This window comes from Gossypium arboreum, chromosome 11 (assembly GCF_025698485.1).
Source record: "Gossypium arboreum isolate Shixiya-1 chromosome 11, ASM2569848v2, whole genome shotgun sequence".
Taxonomy (NCBI): Eukaryota; Viridiplantae; Streptophyta; class Magnoliopsida; order Malvales; family Malvaceae; genus Gossypium; species Gossypium arboreum.
The window spans coordinates 16,386,204-16,405,954 of record NC_069080.1 but is presented as its reverse complement, the minus strand read 5'-3'; the positions used below and the strand labels follow the sequence as shown (position 1 = coordinate 16,405,954).

The window sequence follows — 19,751 nt, the reverse complement described above, 5'->3', positions numbered from 1 at the left end:
GGTTTGAATTCAAAACCAACTCAATCATTTTTCCACTTATCCAACTCATTCTTCCATTCTAACTTCTTTTTCTTCTGGAAGAGATAATTTGGTGAATATATACATTAAATTTGAATTATGCTTCATATATATACATAAAATTTTGATTTTAATTTAACGCACACATTTAAAGAAAAGAATACATACATTTATTTTTATATCAAGTTAATATAACTATTTGTGTATAAAATATATCAATGTAAAATGAAGTTAATTAGATAATATTGTTGGTGATTTGTGAAAATTGAATCAAATTAAAATTTCATATATAAAATCGTACTAAATCAAAACTCATATATGACATTGCATATTAAATCAAAGTTCATGTATAGTTTTGATATTTATTACTCATTTTTTTACCATTATTTTTTATCTTTTATATTTTTAATATAATTTTCAATTATTTTTACATTCTATTTTTTATATTTATATTTTTTCCATATTTTTAATAATATTTTTAAAAAATCATTCCAGCTTAATTTTCTACCCATCTTTTTTAAGGTTAAGTACTAAAAGGCCTTGTAAAATAACAATCAATACAACTTGAAATTAACTTTATGTCCAAATGTCCTATTTCATATATCAGTAAATACTTAAAAAAATCTAAAAATCTTATTTGACTTACTACAAATATATTAAAATTTAATTTTTAAATAATACGAATAATAGTAACTCTAAAATTTAAAAAGATGAGAACTTTTAAAGTTCTCCAATTAATCCATAAATTTAATAAAAAAATCAATCAACTCATTTTAACTTGCATTTGTTTATTGAAATTTTATACAACACAACTATAGCAAAAAAATTAAATAAAATATTTTTACTCTAAATATAATTAAAATTCTATAATAAAACATATTTTCAAAACACAAATATAGATATATCTTAGGATCAATTTGGAACACATCAAAACTTCTAAATAAAATTTTGCCATCATTTACAAATGTGCCACTGAACTAGATTAATCATTTACTTGGACTATGTTTTAAAATTTTTAAATGTTCTTTTCTTTTCTCTCTTTTTGAGTTTTGTTATTATTGTTATTAGGAATTTTTTTTATGAATTTCTAGAATTTCCAACTTAAAATGTTCAAGTATTTACATGACATTTAAAACAAAATAAATCACATACTCATACAATCAAAACCTTCGAGGAAAAAAAAGTTAATTTCAATAACTCAATAATTCATAAACTTAATTTTTTTTTCTCATTATTTTACAGAGTACTTAAAATGTATTTTAAGGACAATTACACGACTCATTTTATCAGTATAGAAAACCCATGAAAGTAGCTTAAGGGCACATTATTAATGTAATTGCAAATATAGGAGGAGGATTTTCTGAATAAGAATAATATTGCCTAAAAAAGCGCCAAAAATGAACAAGAAAACAGAAAATTTTCTGCTCTAACTCAAAGCAGAGAAGCTACCCATAGCGGAACTATGAAGAGGATTCCAGAATAAATTACACACCATACCATATTTATACATACCATTTCCATGGGACTGGAAGCAATGCTGTTTTTTCTTCTTCTATTTCTATTGTTCTATTTCCATAGTTTAACAGAGCCGTCATGACTTGATGTCGCAACAATTCCTCCGACAGGTGATTGTGCGAGTGCCGAAATTATATTCTCATGAGCTGGAATTGTCATGCTCTTGTTCTCAGCCATGTTCCACAACTCCAAAGACTGTGGCCCCATTGAGAAAAACAAGATGCAGAAAATTAGCTGCAGATGAACATGAAAGTAACTTCTATTTTTTTCATTTGTCGATGAGAGCTATACTGAAGTGGCATATAATTGGTATTAAGTCCATAAACTCGGTTATTAGCATGTATCAAAAAGAGAGAACTTTTATGATCAATCAGTGAATTTATACATAAACTAGATAATAAATACTAGTTTTACAGGCTAAAATATGGGGAGGTAGCCATGCTGATTTGAACCTTACCACTCATTGAGAAAACATAACTATTTTTTATTATGACCTTAAATATACCTCCATAAATGGAAATGGAAACCATAAATATAACTCAAAGAATTACCGAGATTCCTCCAATCACCAAAAGAGTGGAATAACTTGGATGAAATACACAAGAGTGAAACTGGTTCCCACCAGAACTGAGTTCTTGAATGCACTCCCCTGTAGCCACCGACCATAGTTTTACCAGGTCATGACTCACGGATGCCAAATAATCTCCATTTACATCCCAGCATATATAGTTTACAATTTCCGAATGCCCCTGTTATTAAAGGGAAACAAGGAAGAGATGTGTATTACTAATGTAGTACTGAAGCTATTAATAGGGATGAATCTTGGCTGTTAATGAAAATGGAAGATGATCTGACATCATGCCAAGGCCGTTACTGGAGCAGTAAAAGTATACAAGCAATACCTGAAATGTTAATATTTGCCTATCGGTTTCCACGTCAAAGATAGACACTACTTTATCTGAAGCTGCTGCCAGAAAATGTCCAAGTCTTGGTTGAAATCTCACTTGGGCCATACCTCCCTGCATCAGGATGATGAATATTGAACAAAAAGAACTGAACAAATAAAATGTAATGCACCATAAGAGAGTATAAAGGAATAGAATAGTGAGTAACTAACCTTGGACATCCTCATGCATGAGAATAAATTAAGATTCCAGTAGTGTATTTCATTGTCGTTGTCACAAAAACAAAATAATTCAGTCTTCCTGGGGTGGAAATCAAGGGACATCACGGGTGAAGAGTGGCCATTGTATGCTTGCACACAATAGCTTGGCTGCAACAATGAACTAAGTATGTTAATCACAGTAGAATAGAAAGAATTTTCATGCATGCTTCAAAAAAAAAAAAAAAAAAGAACAGGTATATGCCAGAAAATTGACAACCAAGTCAGAGAGCATAGAGTAGCAAAAGTAGCAAGAAAAGCAGAAGATTACTTTGGCTGCATCCCATATTCGCACCGATTTATCAACTGAAGCTGTTGCCAACTGAGTGGAATTTGGTCTGAAGCGAACATCTGTAATAACCAATTTGTGTTCTTCCGGACTACTCACTGTTTGAAGGGTATCCATATTCCAAAGCACCACCTAATGGAAAAAAAAGCCCATCACCATGTGATAAGTATTCTTCAACCTTTTTTTCCTATACATACTCCACTAGTAGAATAACAAACAGAGGTGATTGCCAACCCAGCTTACAAATTACCTACTAGAACAATGAAGGTTATGTCATCCAATTCACTTTTCTCGAGTAACTTTATGTAGTCAAATAGTTTAGAAAACTTTTGCCACAATGTCTAATCAGGTTTATCAATATATTTTTCCCAAGTGACCTCAATTTTGTGTTATTTCGAACCCATTGGACTTAATCAAGTTTTCTCCCATTGTTTTCACAGAGTGAATTTCCAAACAATATACCGAGATATTAAACTTGAGACCTCGTTTTTTATTCACTAGGTGTTACATTTATAAACGTAATACTGAAGGAAAGGGTTGGAAAATTGGAAGTCGTCAAATACCTTCTTGTCATGCCCAGCACTAGCCAAGAACTTCCCATCCGAAGAAAAATGACAGCAAGTAACTTTGCTATTTCTGGTCCGTATACAACCAACCTCAGCAAAAGTGAAACCTGAAATGGAGAATTTGGGGTCAGAATACCAAAAAGAAAAATCCAACAATAGGTAAAGACTAAAGACAGAAGATAGATAAGGCTTACCTTTAACAGACTCCTTTTGGTGCTCATTAGGACTTTGTTTAACTGTACCACGGATGCTCCTCACATCACTTCCGTCATGCGAAAGTAGCGTCTCCGTATTTTCATCCAAAGGATCAAACCTTTCTATGTCTTCCTGCAGAAAGAAATTATGTTAGTAGTAGTTTCAGTATTTTTAACTTTTACACTAAAGCAAGTGTCGAAGAAATACATATTGACCCAACTATTAGCTCAACCTAACAAACAAGTTGCATGCCATCACATGACAATGATATTTTGATGTCTGAGCTGAAAGGTAAAATTATCACTTAGAGTTATTAAACGATCATCTCATCCATTGCTAGAAAAAATACAGAAAATATCCAAGGCAAAGCATGCTTATGCTTTGCATCTACATAAAACTAGAGTATGTTTCTGTTGCACACTTTGAAAGTCATTTCAAAGCCTGTGGATTGCTACCAATAGATTTGAAGATGATGAAAGGCGCGCTGTTGAATCTTCCCCATAAACCATGCATTTAGAAGCATTATTGACATGCTGCAGACTAGATGCTGTAGTTATTGCATCACCAGGCAGGTGAGTTGATGGAGGTGAATTTGGTGAAGGGCCAACTGTGTTTCCTGTTCCAGTGCTGTTAGCTGCTCCAGAAGAAGAAGGCTGTTTCCTTTTTCTGTTATTCTACAATGTAATGAATCGTCATATGAGTTAGTTTAACCAGAATTTAAAGATTTTAAGAAAAATCCATCTAAAAAATGCATGCTTTAGTTGGGAGTCATATTGTAGTTTCTAAAAGATTCTTTCCTGTAAAGTATCAGTTCAGCTCATGAATGAAGGATTCTTTAATTAATTCTCATTGAAGTACAACCTGATGCAGTTGCTGCGATGGCTGCTGCTGTTGCAACTGCTCCTGTTGTTGAGAGGAACAATGTGACATTTGACTCATCTTCTTCTGGTAATCACCCAGCAAAAGTTACATGAGACACAAGGCATATACAATAGTCCATATTAACAGAGACTGACTACCGTAAATCATCAGAACGAAAGCAACTCCAGCATAATGATTAAAGAGTTACAAACATCAATATAACCCAAGAGGTCAAAGCAGGATTTAATAAAAGCATGTCAGTATACCCCAAGTTATTGGTGCTGCTCTCACACAACACTTATAGATCTGGAACATGCATGTGATCCTCATTCCATATTTGGAAATTTAGGAAAAAAATCCTTTCAATAATATGATGTAGCTTCTCTGTTTCTGGAAATAGTAAAACTCAATTTTCATGAGTAGCCTTCTGGTATCAGGAATATGTTCAAACCTTTGGAGAACTTGAATGCACAGGGGAGCATGTGGATCCATCGTTTCTAGCAGATTGACCATCTTTTGCATTCAAGTTGCCCCTAGACAATTGACCAAACCTACAAGGGTCTGTGTTCCCAAAGTTTGCTGAATTTCCAAGGTTGCCTTGTATCTGAGCCTGTGCCAAGACATTATGTTGTTGAGAAGCCAAAAGAAATTGATTTTGGGTCTGCAGATTAGGCTTTTGCATTTGCATGCCCAAACTTTGTCTTGACTGATCAATGCCCTATAAAGTTTAGCAAAATCCAACTAAGTCTGATGTATCTAGGTACAGAACAAGGACAGGAAAAGGTCAGTGGAACTTACAGTTAGAGGCCAACCCCTTAACGGAAGACTAGAGACACCTTGATTCAATCCTGAGGGCAGTCAGTAGAGGTATATGGGTTAAAAGCAGGAACAAGTTGTCAAAAATGCTCCAGAAAATCCAAAATCTTTTACTACTACTACAAAGAAACTCCCAAGAAAAATAATATCCTAGAACAGTTAGCAAAGGTTACTGCTACTATGAGCATGCAGAGTATCTCAGCTTAATGTAACTGCTAGATGCATTTTTGTCTCACATTTGCAGTAATTTTCACCCCTAGCTTAATCATGAGTCTTAATCTTTCTTGTCACCACTCAGACTCAGCAAAGCCAATCTTCATGTATACAGCTTCCCAAAATTCAATGCCAGCATTGTTGGTCTAACAAGCTTGATTGCAATTAAAGCTCTAAATTTACTGCCTAGAAAATCCAGCAACAAATATAAAAGCTAAGATGTCTGACAATATGCTACCTCCCATGATCACCTTTTAAATTTAACATCTAATCTATGTGTACCATACAATAAAATCAAGGAAAATAAAAACTATACATCATTAACGTAGAAAGATGAAACTATATTATCAAAATTGTTTTTCCATTGAGAAAGTCAGGTATCTTTATGAGCACCTCCTAGTCCTGATTTAGGCTGTAAAATTGCCTGCCCATAGATGGATGAGGGATCCATAGGTAAGCTTTTCTGATTTCCACCCAAATTAACTTCACTTTTGATATCCTAGAAATCCAAACATAGTACATTTCAAATTAGAGAAGAAATGATAAAAGTTAACAAGAGTACTAAAAAAAGGATACAAATAACATTATCTCAGAAGATCAAAAGCAGATGACCTGGGCAGTTAAAGTGGCTAGTGGTGTTTGTGATTGGATTTGTTGCAAAGCTACTGACGTATTTCCACGGCTACTTTGCACCAACAGGCTGTATATACAAAATGTGACATCATAGAGATCTAAACTGTAAACTAGGAAACCAAATGCTCACTAGGATCAGTTTTTCATACCTATGAGGATTGGCCTGTGTTTTCAGAAGGGCCATTCTATTGGCATCTATAAGTGCTGATGATGTCTCTGAATCTACAGACTGAGGGTTTTTCACACGTTCTTCATACAGTTTCATGGCCAAGATACTTGCTGATGGATGTCCCATCATTCCTTCAGAGTTAGTACTTACAGAACCACCAAGAGCAGGATGATTGGGATCCCTTCGTTGTAACTGAACATTGCGGTGCTGCATTAGTTGCAGCTGCTGCATTTGTAGTTGCTGCTGTTCCCTTGCTTTTATTTGTTGTGCCTGTTTTTTATTTAAAAATACACTCACATATAAACATGCATACAGATAAAAAGAGTACACGATGAGAAAAAGCAACCAGGTAAATGTATGGAATACTTTATACAACAAAATAGAGGTACCTCTATATAAGCTGCAGCAGCAACAGAATGTTTCTCATTTGTTCTAGCAATAAATATGTCCCAGAAGACAGACCACCATTCGAACAGAAATCCACCAGGTGCGTCAATAGCTGCAGAAAAAAATTATATCTCGAGATAAAGCTTATGATACAAGGAAAATAGGCAATAGTCCCACTAGATTAGATAATTCAACAAGATAGTAAAAGAGCAAAAGTACTATGAAACAACAAAATCGCCCGAATGACTTTGGCATGCATCATAAAAGTATCGTCAAAGAATCAGACTCTAACAATATTTGCAATTTCGATTACTGTATGCCATAAATAAACGAATTTGCTTGCGAAAATTACCTACTGGATCTGTGGCAACCTTTCCTTCGGTCATAAAAGCTTTTGCAGAAGCATGCAACTTTCTTTTCAACATATAATCATGAATATACACATCAAGCCTGTAGCACGAACCAAAAAAAGGCAAAAATCACGATAATTACTGCTTAAAGCTACCGAAAGGCAGTAACCAAGTTCAAAATTAGTTAACCTAATAATCAACAAAAGTTTTTAACTACAAATTTATAACCAGTCCTACATCTTGTCAGCTTCCCAATTACTCTGTGCCATTTTCTTTTCCTGCAAAACAAAAAAAGCTACTAAATTCCATTGCTTTAGATCTTTCCTTAACAAATTATAATCTAAAGGAAAACGTAACTTTAAGAAGTAGAATATTAAAAAACTCATCAAACAAATGAAGAGGAAAGAATTCAACTATAGTCAGCTTGCGTTTACTTCAACAGAATTTTACTATCTCTTCTCTTTAAAAAAAAAAAAACGTCAAACTGTTTTTATTAAGTTTTTTCTCAGCTTTCTTAGCAACCAAACAAATCAAAACTAGAAATTCAGAAAACGCAATCCTTAAATAACCGAATAAATCATTACCGGTAAAATGGATCAATGCTTAAACAAAATTTCAATAAGATCTCCACTGCACTTACTGTAATTCAATCTAAAATTTAAAGAATAAAAAATCAAATTTAGCAATAAAAATCAATAAAAAATTAAGGCCTTTTTTTTTTTGTGACACTGACTGAATAATGCAGAGCTTAAAGTGATTGGAACTGAAAACAGTATACAAGCTTGCAGAGCTTGTATTTTTTATTTTTTATTTTGAATTATTTCAACAGACGACAAAAACAAATTTATTTCTTCAAAAAGAATTTAGTTTTTGAACGATTGTTTTGACTGTAACTGAAGTATAACAGCTCGAACTTTAACAGTAGAAGAGGGAGAAAAAAGGTTTTCTTATTTATTTTTTTTTTTCAGAATCAGGGAGGCAACACATGGATTAAAAAGGAAAAGAGCTTATTCTGAAGAAGCTTTACCTGCGGTTCGTGTCAGATTCTGTTTCGTTTATATAGAGTTTCTGGTTCGGTATTTGGTTCGGAATTTGAAAGCAGATCTTTAGTTGGTTCGGTGGGCCACTCGGTCCCGGGTTGATGCGTGGTTATATGTCGAGCAAGTTTGGTTGTCAGGACAGGGGGTTTATGGTGAAATGCTTGTTAGGAGAATGATGTGGACTTAAGTAAGGAGCAAGTTATTTGATGTTTAACGAATGGCATTAAAATGTAAATTTTGAGGGTTTGTGGGATTTTTTGCCACGTATGGAAAATAATTAAAATAAAATGCTAAAAATGACAAAATATGAATTTATATTTCATACAATATTAGTAAATGAGATTACAATGCATTATTAAAAATTTTAAGGGGAAAGAGTTGAATGAGCGGTAAAAGAGATGGTAGTGTGGTGGTCTCTTTCGGAATCTTTTGTCCGAGTAAATTTTTATGCAAATTTCTACAAGGAGTTGGAGGTAGCGAGTATGAGGATTATCGTTAGAAATAACATTGGTTTGATAACGAGAGCAACTTCCTTGGAATAGATATGTACCAAATGCGTTGGCGGCGGAGGCATTGGTTGGTACCTAGGCTCTCACATTCGCTCAAGAGTTAGGATTTTGAGCAATGGAGGTTGAGGGGGACTTTTTGGTGGTTATAACGAAGCTTCGAGCGATATGCATTGATCACTTTAAAATTAATAACCACATATGGGAAGAAAAACAGATTATACTTTTTTTTTAGAGATGTAAATTTCAGCATATCAAGAGATGGGGCATCAAGTCGCTCACCTGTTGGCCAAAGAGGGGTTCCGTCGAAAACGTGATATTTGGTGGGTGGAGGACGGCCCAGTGGTGATTCAAGGACTAGTGGAAGAAGAGATATAGTCCACTCTTTAAGTCAATTGTGCTCCATCAATACAACAACGGGAGAGGCTAGAAGATTCAATCATAGCTAGCAAGGTTAGATTGCTTCAAATCGAAGCGGTTCAATGCCGATATTGGGCATTTGAAGTGGTTTATGATATGTGGTGTGGGTTGTGAGATGAGAGAAAAGTTTTTGTTTTCTTAGATAATCAAGGGTCAAAATTATTTTATTATTTAATAATTTTTTAGTACTATATGCATGTCAAGTAAAAAAATTTAAAACTAAATTTATTAAATTTATTTTTAATGATATATCATCATCTAGTTATAGTGTATAAAATTATACCATCAAATATTAATTCTATTAATATATCAAATATTAAAAAAACATACATTAATAATAATATTATATTACAAGGTATAAAAATTTTAAAAATTATATGATGTGGCTATTTTTGTAATAAGTAAATACTCTTTTGTCTTTTATATTAAATTAATGCGACCCCACTATTTGTTTAAGTTTTATAGTACAATATCAATCAATATTTTCATGTTAAATGTCGTAAAGAAAAGTTAGATCAGAGAATCATAATTGCTTAGACAATGAAATTTAAGGAAGGAGTTCACAAAAATCATAATTCCATTTTTTTCTCAATCAACACGTAATTTAAATTATCATTTTAATATTAATTATCAATATTTTAAAATTATATATGTAATATTTTAATTCTTTAATCGTATTCTTTATGAAATGTTACAATTATTTTTAAATTTTAAAAATAACTAATATGGAACTAATCCCTACATCAAGTATTCAAACTAATATAAGAATATAATACTTATATTTAACATTTAAATGTACTTAAAAAACATTATGAATGTGTAACATGAGTGCACCGTTAATTGAAATTTTAATAGTTTAGATAGTGTCACCATCATTGAAATTTTAGTTTGGTGTGATGATTTATTTGGTCCTCTAATTTTATAAAAAATTATTTTAGTTTTTTGCTTAATTTTTTGGCACTTAAATTTATGTTTTTGTTAAATCATCCCAAAATGAATAAAACAATTAACATCTATTAACTTTACCACCGTGATTGACATGTCAACAATTAATTAATTTTAAAAATTTAAAATAATATTTTTCTTATATATTTTAATAAATTTAATGATTTTAAAAAATTTAAATTTTAAAAATTAATTAAATGTTAATGTGTCATCCACGTGTATGTCACATCAACAAAGTTAAAAATATTAATTTTTCTATCTATTTTGAGGTGATTTGATAAAAACGCATGTTTAATGGCTAAAAAGGTAGATTGCTAAAATTATTTTTTTTGTAAAGTTTGAGGGCCAAATAAGTTTTTATGCCTTTTAGTTTCATAAAATAAAATTTAGTATTTAATAATTTGAAATAAGATTAATATATACTATATATTTTATCACACTCGTATGTATGTGGAAACTACATATTTAAAACACGAAGTTAGTTTAAAAATGAAAAATAAATAATAAAATATATAGTTTGAAACTAATTAATCATAACATATTAAAATTATACATATTAAAATGGAAAAATAAATTAAATTACAAGAAAAATAAAATTTAAACACGTAAATATATCATATTAAGAATACTAATGCACTATAATTTTTATCACGGTGTTGTTATCAATCTTGAGTTAGTGTCAAATTAACTTGTAGCACCAACTCAATCAACAACATTATCAATAAGAAATGTTATTATGTATGCGTGTGAAAGTGACGCATTTAAAACACAAATATTAGTTTAAAATGACATAAAATAAATAATGAAACATAAAAAAAGTAAAAAATTCTAGAATAATATAACTTATTTTAATTAGGGAAGTATATTTTCGTAATGTTCTTAATCAAGTTGGTACCCGGTTAACTCGTCACACCAACTCAGTCAAAGGTTTTCAATAATAGTATAGCAATATAACTTATTTTAATTATAAAATAACATTTCTGTAATTCCTCTGGCCAAGTTGGTGCTCATTGACTCGTCACACCAACTCAGTTAAAGGTTTAAATAATAGTATAGGTTTTGCCCCTGAGCTTGTCTAAAATTACCTTGTTGGTGCTTTTATTTGACCTAATTGATATTTGAACTTATATTTCGTCATCCAGGTTGGTACCTTTACACCAACACCATTAGTTGGTGCAAACATGGTATTTGTAACGCCCCTTACCCGAGACCGTTGCCGGAGTCGAGCACAAGGCACTACTAAACTTATTTAAGCACTTAACCAAATTTAGATAATTTATATAATACTTTTCAGACAAGCTGTCCAACTGTGTCATAGTTGCTAAATAATTCATATCTCGAGTTATAAAACTCGAAATCCAAATCCGTAAATTTTCTCTGCATTTATACTCATATATATACTTACCAATTTTTTTCTAGAATTTTTGGTCTAGCCAATTAGTACAGTTTATTATTTAAAATCTCCCCTGTTTCAGGGTTTGACTACTCTGACCTTTGTGTATTACGAATCAGATATCTCTCTGTACAGAGCTTCAATGACTATGCCGTTTGTCTCTAATAAAACTAGACTCAATAAAGAATCTGTACATATAAAGTATGACTTCTAATTATCTTTGTAAAATTTATGGTGAATTTCCAAATTCAGAACAGGGGATCCAGAAATCGCTCTGGCCCTGTTTCACAAAAATTTAAACATCTCATAAAATATAGCTCATATACCTGTTTTGCTTCTTCCATATGAAAATAGACTCCTCAAGATTCGATTCCATAATTTATTCATTATTTAATTCCATTTCTATTATTTTTAGTGATTTTTCAAAGTCAAACTACTGCTACTTACCGAAAACTGTTTTCGTACAAATATTGTTAACTAGTTTATAACATCTTTACTTCAATTCATTCAAACTCTATACATGCCATATAAATCTTTAAACATAAAACAAAACTACGAATTGATCTGAATAGTGTGCCCTGTTGTGTTGATCCGATCTACCCACTTCACTTCAAGTCAATCTACATAAAATATTAAACACACACAAGTAAGCTTATTGAAGCTTAGTAAGCTCATAGGCATATAAACACAAATCATATCAAATATCGTACACAATCATATATCTATTAGTTTAACTATTTCATCCTCCAAATCACAATTTCATTAATAACTCATTGGAATAATTTCCATATGGCAACTCACAATTTAACTCCCTTAGGCCCATTTCTCATTTACTTCATTGTCAAATTAGGGAACAATAAGGGAATTGAGTGCTTCATTATCACATTGCCATAGTAAACCATGGACTTTCACATTGATCGCATCACACACGAAGCCATAGCCTTGCCATGGTCTTACACGGTTCACATATCCTACCAAAGCCATATCCTGACATGGTCTTATACGGAATCACATTATCACATTATCCGATGCCATAGCCCGACTATGGTCTTATCTGAGTCACATTATCACATTGCACCGATGCCATAGCCCAGCTATGGTCTTAAACGGGCACACTTGTCACATATGTTTCAATCAACTCGTCGTGGTCACGAGAATAGAAGCACTCAAATCCATTGTTCCTACTAATTTGTACTTTTAGTTACACATTATTCATTAGTTAATGCAAATTGATAGTATTCATCAACAATAAAATACTTTAACAATCATAATATTTTCATATCAAAACATTGAACTTTGCCATATGAACTTACCTGGACTAATTTGTAAAAGTCGAGAAATTGTGGACTATTCTTGAATTTTCTCCTTTCCACGATTCGATTCGTTTTCTTGATCTATAATTATAAAATCATTCCTTCATTAGCATCCATTTCAATTCTATTTCACTTCACAATTTATGCTGTTCAAATTTCGAAATTGCACTTTTACCCCAAAATTTACAATTTTCACAATTTAGTCCCTTCTCAATTCACCCATCAATTGAACTAATTTTTCTCAATTAACACTTTATTTTATCATTATAAACTATTTCAAAACCTTTTATATTCTTAATTTCAACAGAAACCTTCAATTCACAACTTTTTCACAATTAGGTCCTAAATATCATTTCCTATCAAAATCACTTAATAAAACCACCTTAATATAAAATTAGAACTTAAATTTCATAATAATTCATCATAAAATTCCTTATCCATCCAGGGTAACTTCCAATTTCACCCATAAAATCAAAAACTAATGAATTCTACAAGTGGACCTAATTGTAAAAGTCATAAAAACATAAAAATTATCAAGAAAAGTAAGAATTAAACTCACATGATGTAAAATATGAAAAACCAGCTTTCTCCAGACCTTCTATGGCGTTTTATCTGAGAAAATATGAAGAAATGTCTAGATTTTTCAATTACATCATTATTTAACTATTAACTTTTATGCTATTTCCAATTTTGCCCCTTGTTCACATTGTTTTCTTGCTTATTTCATACCCAAACCGTCCAGCCATTAACCTTTGGGTCTAATTGCTCTTTAAATCCATCTTTTTAAATACTTAAGCTATTTACTCATAATTTAACAAATTTTGCGCTATTTTCAATTTAGTCCTTTTTAATTAATTAGCCATCCAAACGTTAAAATTTTCTAACGAAACTTTAATACTAACTCAATGACACTCCATAAATATTTATAAAAATATTTATAGCTCTATTTTCAACTTTGAGGTCTCGATACCTCATTTTTGACCCGTTTGACCTAATAAATTCTTTTAATTCACTAATTTCACCATTTCACAAATTCTTCTAAATTCTTACTTGACTCATAAATATTAAATTACTATCTTGTTCAATTTTATTTGTCGAATTTAGTGATCTCAAATAACCATTTCGACACCACTAAAAATTAGGTAGTTATAACTCTCCCCTTTAAAAATTTCGTCCTCGAAATTTGTTACACAACAATTTGGATATTGTGATCTCATTGACTCCTCTGTTTCCCAGGTTGCCTCCTCCAATCCATGTCGATGCCATAACACTTTTACTAACGGTACTTCGTTTATTCCGTAGTTCTTTAACTTCCCGAGCTAATACTTTCACCGGTTCCTCCGAATAAGTCATATCGATTGTAGCTCTATCTCGGTATGAGGAATCACATGTGAAGGGTCCGATCTATATCGTCTCAACATAGATACATGAAATACATTATGGATCTTCTCAAGTTCGGAGGCAAGGCCAATCTATAAGCTACCGGACCGATCCTCTCAATGATTTCAGATGGTCCGATAAATCGTGGACTAAGCTTTCCTTTTCTACCAAACCGTAAAACTTTCTTCCACGGAGAAACTTTCAAGAACACACGATCACCCACATTGAACTCTATATCTCTTCTTTTCAAATCTGCATACGACTTTTGACGATCGGAAGCGACTTTCAAACTTTCCGAATAATCTGAACTTTCTCTTTAGTTTCCGAATTAAATCCACTCCACTAATTTCGATTCACTTAATTCTGACCAATACAACGGGGTTCTGCACTTCCTTCCATACAGAGCTTCAAACGGTGCCATTTTGATACTAGCTTGATAACTGTTATTATAAGCAAATTCAGCTAAAGGTAAGTACCTTTCCAGTACCACTTGAACTCGAGTATACAACACCTTAACATATCTTCCAAAATCAATCACTCGCTCGATTGTCCATCATGCGAGGGTGAAAAGTCATACTAAATTTTAACTTAGTACCTAAAGCTTCCTGTAGTTTATTCCAAAATCTTGAAGTAAACCTCGAATCTCGATCAGAAATAATTGATGTCGGCACCCCATGTAATCTCACAATTTCTGACACATATAATTCGCTAACTTATCAAGTGAAAAATGCTGTTACGACCGGAATAAAATGCGCCGATTTAGTTAATCATCTACTATCACCCAAATCGAATCCTTTTTCTTGAGTCACCGCAATCCGATACAAAATCCATCGTCACATGTTCCCACTTCCATTCGGAATCATTACGGGTTGTAACAAACACAGAGGCACTTGATGTTCAAACTTTTACTGTTGATGATTAAACATTTTGCCACAAATTCACAAATTTCCCGTTTCATACCAGGCCACCAATACATTTTTTTCAAATCACAATACATCTTCGTACTACCCGGATGAATCGAGTACATACTACTATGAGCCTCTGATAAGATATCCTTCTTCAATTCTAGATTATTCGGGACACAAATTCTATTACGATGGTATAACATACCACTATTATCAATAGAGTAATCTAAGTTCAAATTATCCCGAACCATTTGTCGTTTCAACACCAACTTCGGATCTTCATTTTGCAATTCCGAATTCGTTGAAAGAATCTGGTTTTGTCTTTAATTCAACTAACATAGAACCATTTTCATTAACAGACAAATGAGCATTTAACGCCCGAAGAGCAAATAATGATGATTTCCGACTAAGTGCATCTGCCACTACATTTGCCTTACCGGATGATAATCAATGATAAGATCGTAATCTTTCAACAGCTCTAACCATCGCCTCATCTCAAATTCAGCTCTTTCTGCGACATTAAATATTTCAAACTTTTATGGTCTCAGTATACACATAACATTTCTCTCCATATAGGTAGTGTCTCCAAAATTTTAAAGCAAATACTATGGCACTAACTCAAGATCATGTGTAGGGTAGTTCCTCTCATGTGGTTTCAACTGTCGAGAAGCATATGCTACAACTTTTCTGATCGCATCAATACACAACCTAAACCATTCAAAGACGCATCACTATATACTACATATGGCACACCGATTCAGGTGAGTTAACACGAGCCTCTGTCAACATTTTCTTTAATTGATCAAAACTTTGTTGGCACTCATCGGACCATACAAACTCAACATTCTTCGTAATAATTTAGTTATCGGTGAAGCAATCGGTGAAAAATCTTTCACAAATCGACTATAGTAACCAGCTAATCCAAGGAAACTTCGCACTTAGTAACATTCTTTGGAGTTTTCCAATTAATCACCACGACACCTTACTCGGATCTACCCGTATACCATCAACTGACACAATGTGACCCAAGAATCCCACTTCATGAAGCCAAAATTCACATTTACTAAATTTTGCATACAACTGTTTTTCCCTTAATATCTGTAGTACAATTCTCAAGTCTTTGAGCATGCTCGGATTCTGTCTTTGAATAGATCAGTATATCGTCAATAAACACAACCACAAATCTATCTAGGTAAGACTGGAAAATTCGATTCATTAAATCCATAAAAGCAGCAGGAGCATTTGTCAAACTGAATGGCATAACCAAGAACTCATAATGACCATACCGAGTTCTAAAAGTCATTTTCGGTACATCACATTCCTTTACCTTTAATCGATAATACCGGATCCGAGATCTATTTTTGAAAACTCTTGTAGCATCCTTAAGTGATCGAATAAATCATCAATACGAGGCAAAGGATATTTATTTTTAATTGTTACCTTATTCAGCTGCCTGTAATCTATGCACAGCCTCAATAAACCATTCTTCTTTTTTACAAATAAGACAGGTACACCCCACGGTGACATACTCGGTCTGATAAACCCTTTGTCTAACAGCTCTAGCAACTGCGTTTTTAACTCTCTTAATTCTGCTGGAGCCATTCTATACGGTGTCACCGATATGAGAGCTGTTCCCGGAAGCACATCTATCACGAACTCAACTTCTCTATCGGGTGGTAACCCTGGTAATTCTTCAGGAAATACATCCATGAATTCATTTACAATAGATAGTTGCTCTAACTTTGATTCAGAACTTCGAGTATCAAGAATATAGGCTAAATAAGCCTCATTTCCTTTACACAACAATTTCTGAGCAGACATAAAGGAAATCATTCTAACCATGTCATCCAAATTTCCAGACTCAACCAAAATAATGTCTCCTGTTTGACATTTCAAACTAATTCGTTTTTCTCGACAATTCACTATTGCGTCATGTTTCATTAACCAGTCCATGCCCAAGATAACATCAAATTCCCGAAAGGGTAGCAGCATCAAATCACGGGAAATCACGACCTTAACTTTCAAAGGACGGTTATGACATATTAAATTAACTACCACACTTTGACCTAACGGATTTGTAACTTGTACATCATAATCGATGAGGCTCAACAAATAAGTTCTTTTCATATACTAACATAGTGCAAATATATGAATGAGTAGACCGAGGTCTATTAAAGCATACAGGAACATCATAAAGATAGAAAGTACCAAGAATTACATCCGGAGTCTTGCTTCTTCTCTCGCTCGAATGGCATAAGTACGACGAGAGCCCTAACTTCTGATCGGCTAGCAGTATCTTTCATACCCGAACGAGTAGCCCCTGTAGCACTGCTCTGACCAGAGCGTCTTCCTTTTTGAGGAAGAATTTTCGGTTTCTCCCTCTGTTCCACTTCTTCTACTTGTAATTGGGGACAATCACGAATAAAGTGATCAGTGGCCCCACATTTATAACAAGCCCCTAATTTACTTCTACATTCACCGGGGTGACTTCTTCCACAATGTTGACACTTGGGCCTTTGGGTATTTTGTACACTACCCACACTAACAGCAGGTCTGTCAGATGCTTTGTAATCAGATTGTCTTGGCCTACTTTTTCCTGATCTTTCTGGTACTGAAGTGGCTCGACTGACTTCCTCTTTAGATTTCTTCACTGGTAAAGCCGAAAATGACTTAGATGCACTTCTTTTGAAAGATTCTTTACTTCTTCTATCTCGTTGCATCTTTTTATTATATACTTCTTCAAGCTTCTGAGCACGATCTGATAGAACAACAAATTCTCATATCTCAATGCCCCCTATCATCATTAAGCCCTTCTTCAAATCTGATACACATTTCTTCTTCAGTGGGTACTATATCTCGAGCATATTTGCTCAGATAAACAAATTCTCTTTCATATTCAGCCACTGACTTGTTTCCCTATCGCAAGTCGAGAAATTCTCTTTTCTTCTTATCTAGATATCTTCTACCGACATATTTCTTCTTAAATTCATTTTGAAAAAATTCCCAAGTGATCTTCTCGGTAGAATTTTAACACTTCTATTGTTTCCCACCGTTATAAGCTTCTTCTTTCAATAATGACACGGCACATATTAAGTAATCATCTGGTGAGCACGCCATTTGCTTAAAAACCCTCATTATACTTTGTAACCAATATTCAGCTTTAACGGGGTCATCGTCTGTTCTTCCCGAAATTCTTCACCCCATGTTTTCGAGCTTTTCAAATGGAGAACGTTTGCGATTCAGGTTGTCGGAGGAGGTGAAGGAGCAACCGGGGTACTACAGATGTTGAGATAGGGGAGGAGGTTGCGAGTCTGATTTCTTTCTCGCACATTCTCATTATACCACCGATTCATGAATCCATAAATCATATTTTGAGTTCTTGTTCTCGCATCAATGAAATCGAGCTTCACTACTTGTTCCTTGTTCGAGATTTGTACTCTGCTATTAACTTCTTCTTGCTCGGTTTGTTCGGTCTATCGACATCTTTTCAAATCGAAGATAATCTATAATAAAAACAAGGATTAGATCGGATCATACACGACACTATCACAGATTTATATGGCATGTAATTCTAGACACTTTTCACATCATACATATTCCGAGAATCGCTAAACCAAGCTCGATACCAATAAATGTAACGCCCTTACCGAGACCATTGCGGAGTCGAGCACAATGCACTACTAAACTTATTTGAGCACTTAACCAAATTTAGATAATTTATATAATACTTTTCAGACAAGCTGTCCAACTGTGTCATAGTTGCTAAATAATTCATATCTCGAGTTATAAAACTCAAATCCAAATCCGTAAATTTTCTCTGAATTTATACTCATATATATACTTACCAATTTTTTCTAGAATTTTTGGTCAAGCCAATTAGTACAGTTTATTATTTAAAATCTACCCTGTTTCAGGGTTTGACTACTCTGACCTTTGTGTATTACGAATCAGATATCTCTCTGTACAGAGCTTCAATGACTATGCCGTTTGTCTCTAATAAAACTAGACTCAATAAAAATCTGTACATATAAAGTATGACTTCTAATTATCTTTGTAAAATTTATGGTGAATTTCCAAATTCAGAACAGGGATCCAGAAATCGCTCTGTCCCTGTTTCACAAAATTTAAACATCTCATAAAATATAGCTCATATACCTGTTTTGCTTCTTCCATATGAAAATAGACTCATCAAGATTCGATTCCATAATTTATTAATTATTTAATTCCATTTCTACTATTTTTAGTGATTTTTCAAAGTCAAACTACTGCTACTTACGAAAACTGTTTTAGTACAAATATTGTTAACTAGTTTATAACATCTTTACTTCAATTCATTCAAACTCTATACATGCCATATAAATCTTTAAACATAAAACAAAAACTACCGAATTGATCTGAATAGCGTGCCTGTTGTGTTGATCCGATCTACCCACTTCACTTCAAGTCAATCTACATAAAATATTAAACACACACAAGTAAGCTTATTGAAGCTTAGTAAGCTCATAGGCATATAAACACAAATCATATCAAATATCGTACACAATCATATATCTATTAGTTTAACTATTTCATCCTCCAAATCACAATTTCATTAATAACTCATTGGAATAATTTCCATATGGCAACTCACAATTTAACTCCCTTAGGCCCATTTCTCATTTACTTCATTGTCAAA

The 19,751-nt window shown here is 33.1% G+C and overlaps 1 protein-coding gene across 5 annotated transcripts; it reads right to left on the bottom strand.

Moving 5' to 3' along the window:
- Positions 1-1,223: 1,223 nt before the first annotated feature.
- On the bottom strand, positions 1,224-8,374 carry LOC108489106 (transcriptional corepressor LEUNIG_HOMOLOG-like). Of its 5 annotated transcripts, none has more exons than XM_053021721.1 (18): positions 8,202-8,374; positions 7,412-7,452; positions 7,177-7,274; positions 6,827-6,936; positions 6,418-6,707; positions 6,248-6,335; positions 6,029-6,134; positions 5,405-5,454; positions 5,058-5,324; positions 4,607-4,690; positions 4,201-4,419; positions 3,745-3,877; positions 3,548-3,657; positions 2,967-3,116; positions 2,651-2,806; positions 2,436-2,552; positions 2,085-2,282; positions 1,224-1,728 (listed from the first exon to the last, which is right to left on the bottom strand). In XM_053021721.1, the coding sequence occupies exons 2-18, from the start codon at positions 7,441-7,443 to the stop codon at positions 1,585-1,587; spliced, it is 2,352 nt and encodes a 783-aa protein (XP_052877681.1). In that variant the 5' UTR covers positions 7,444-7,452; positions 8,202-8,374; the 3' UTR covers positions 1,224-1,584. The 5 variants fall into 5 exon arrangements, with proteins under 5 accessions (XP_052877681.1, XP_017648881.1, XP_052877682.1 ...); XM_017793392.2 differs by having other exon boundaries at positions 7,759-8,208; XM_053021722.1 differs by lacking the exon at positions 8,202-8,374 and adding an exon at positions 7,532-7,748.
- Between the last annotated feature and the right edge of the window lie 11,377 nt (positions 8,375-19,751).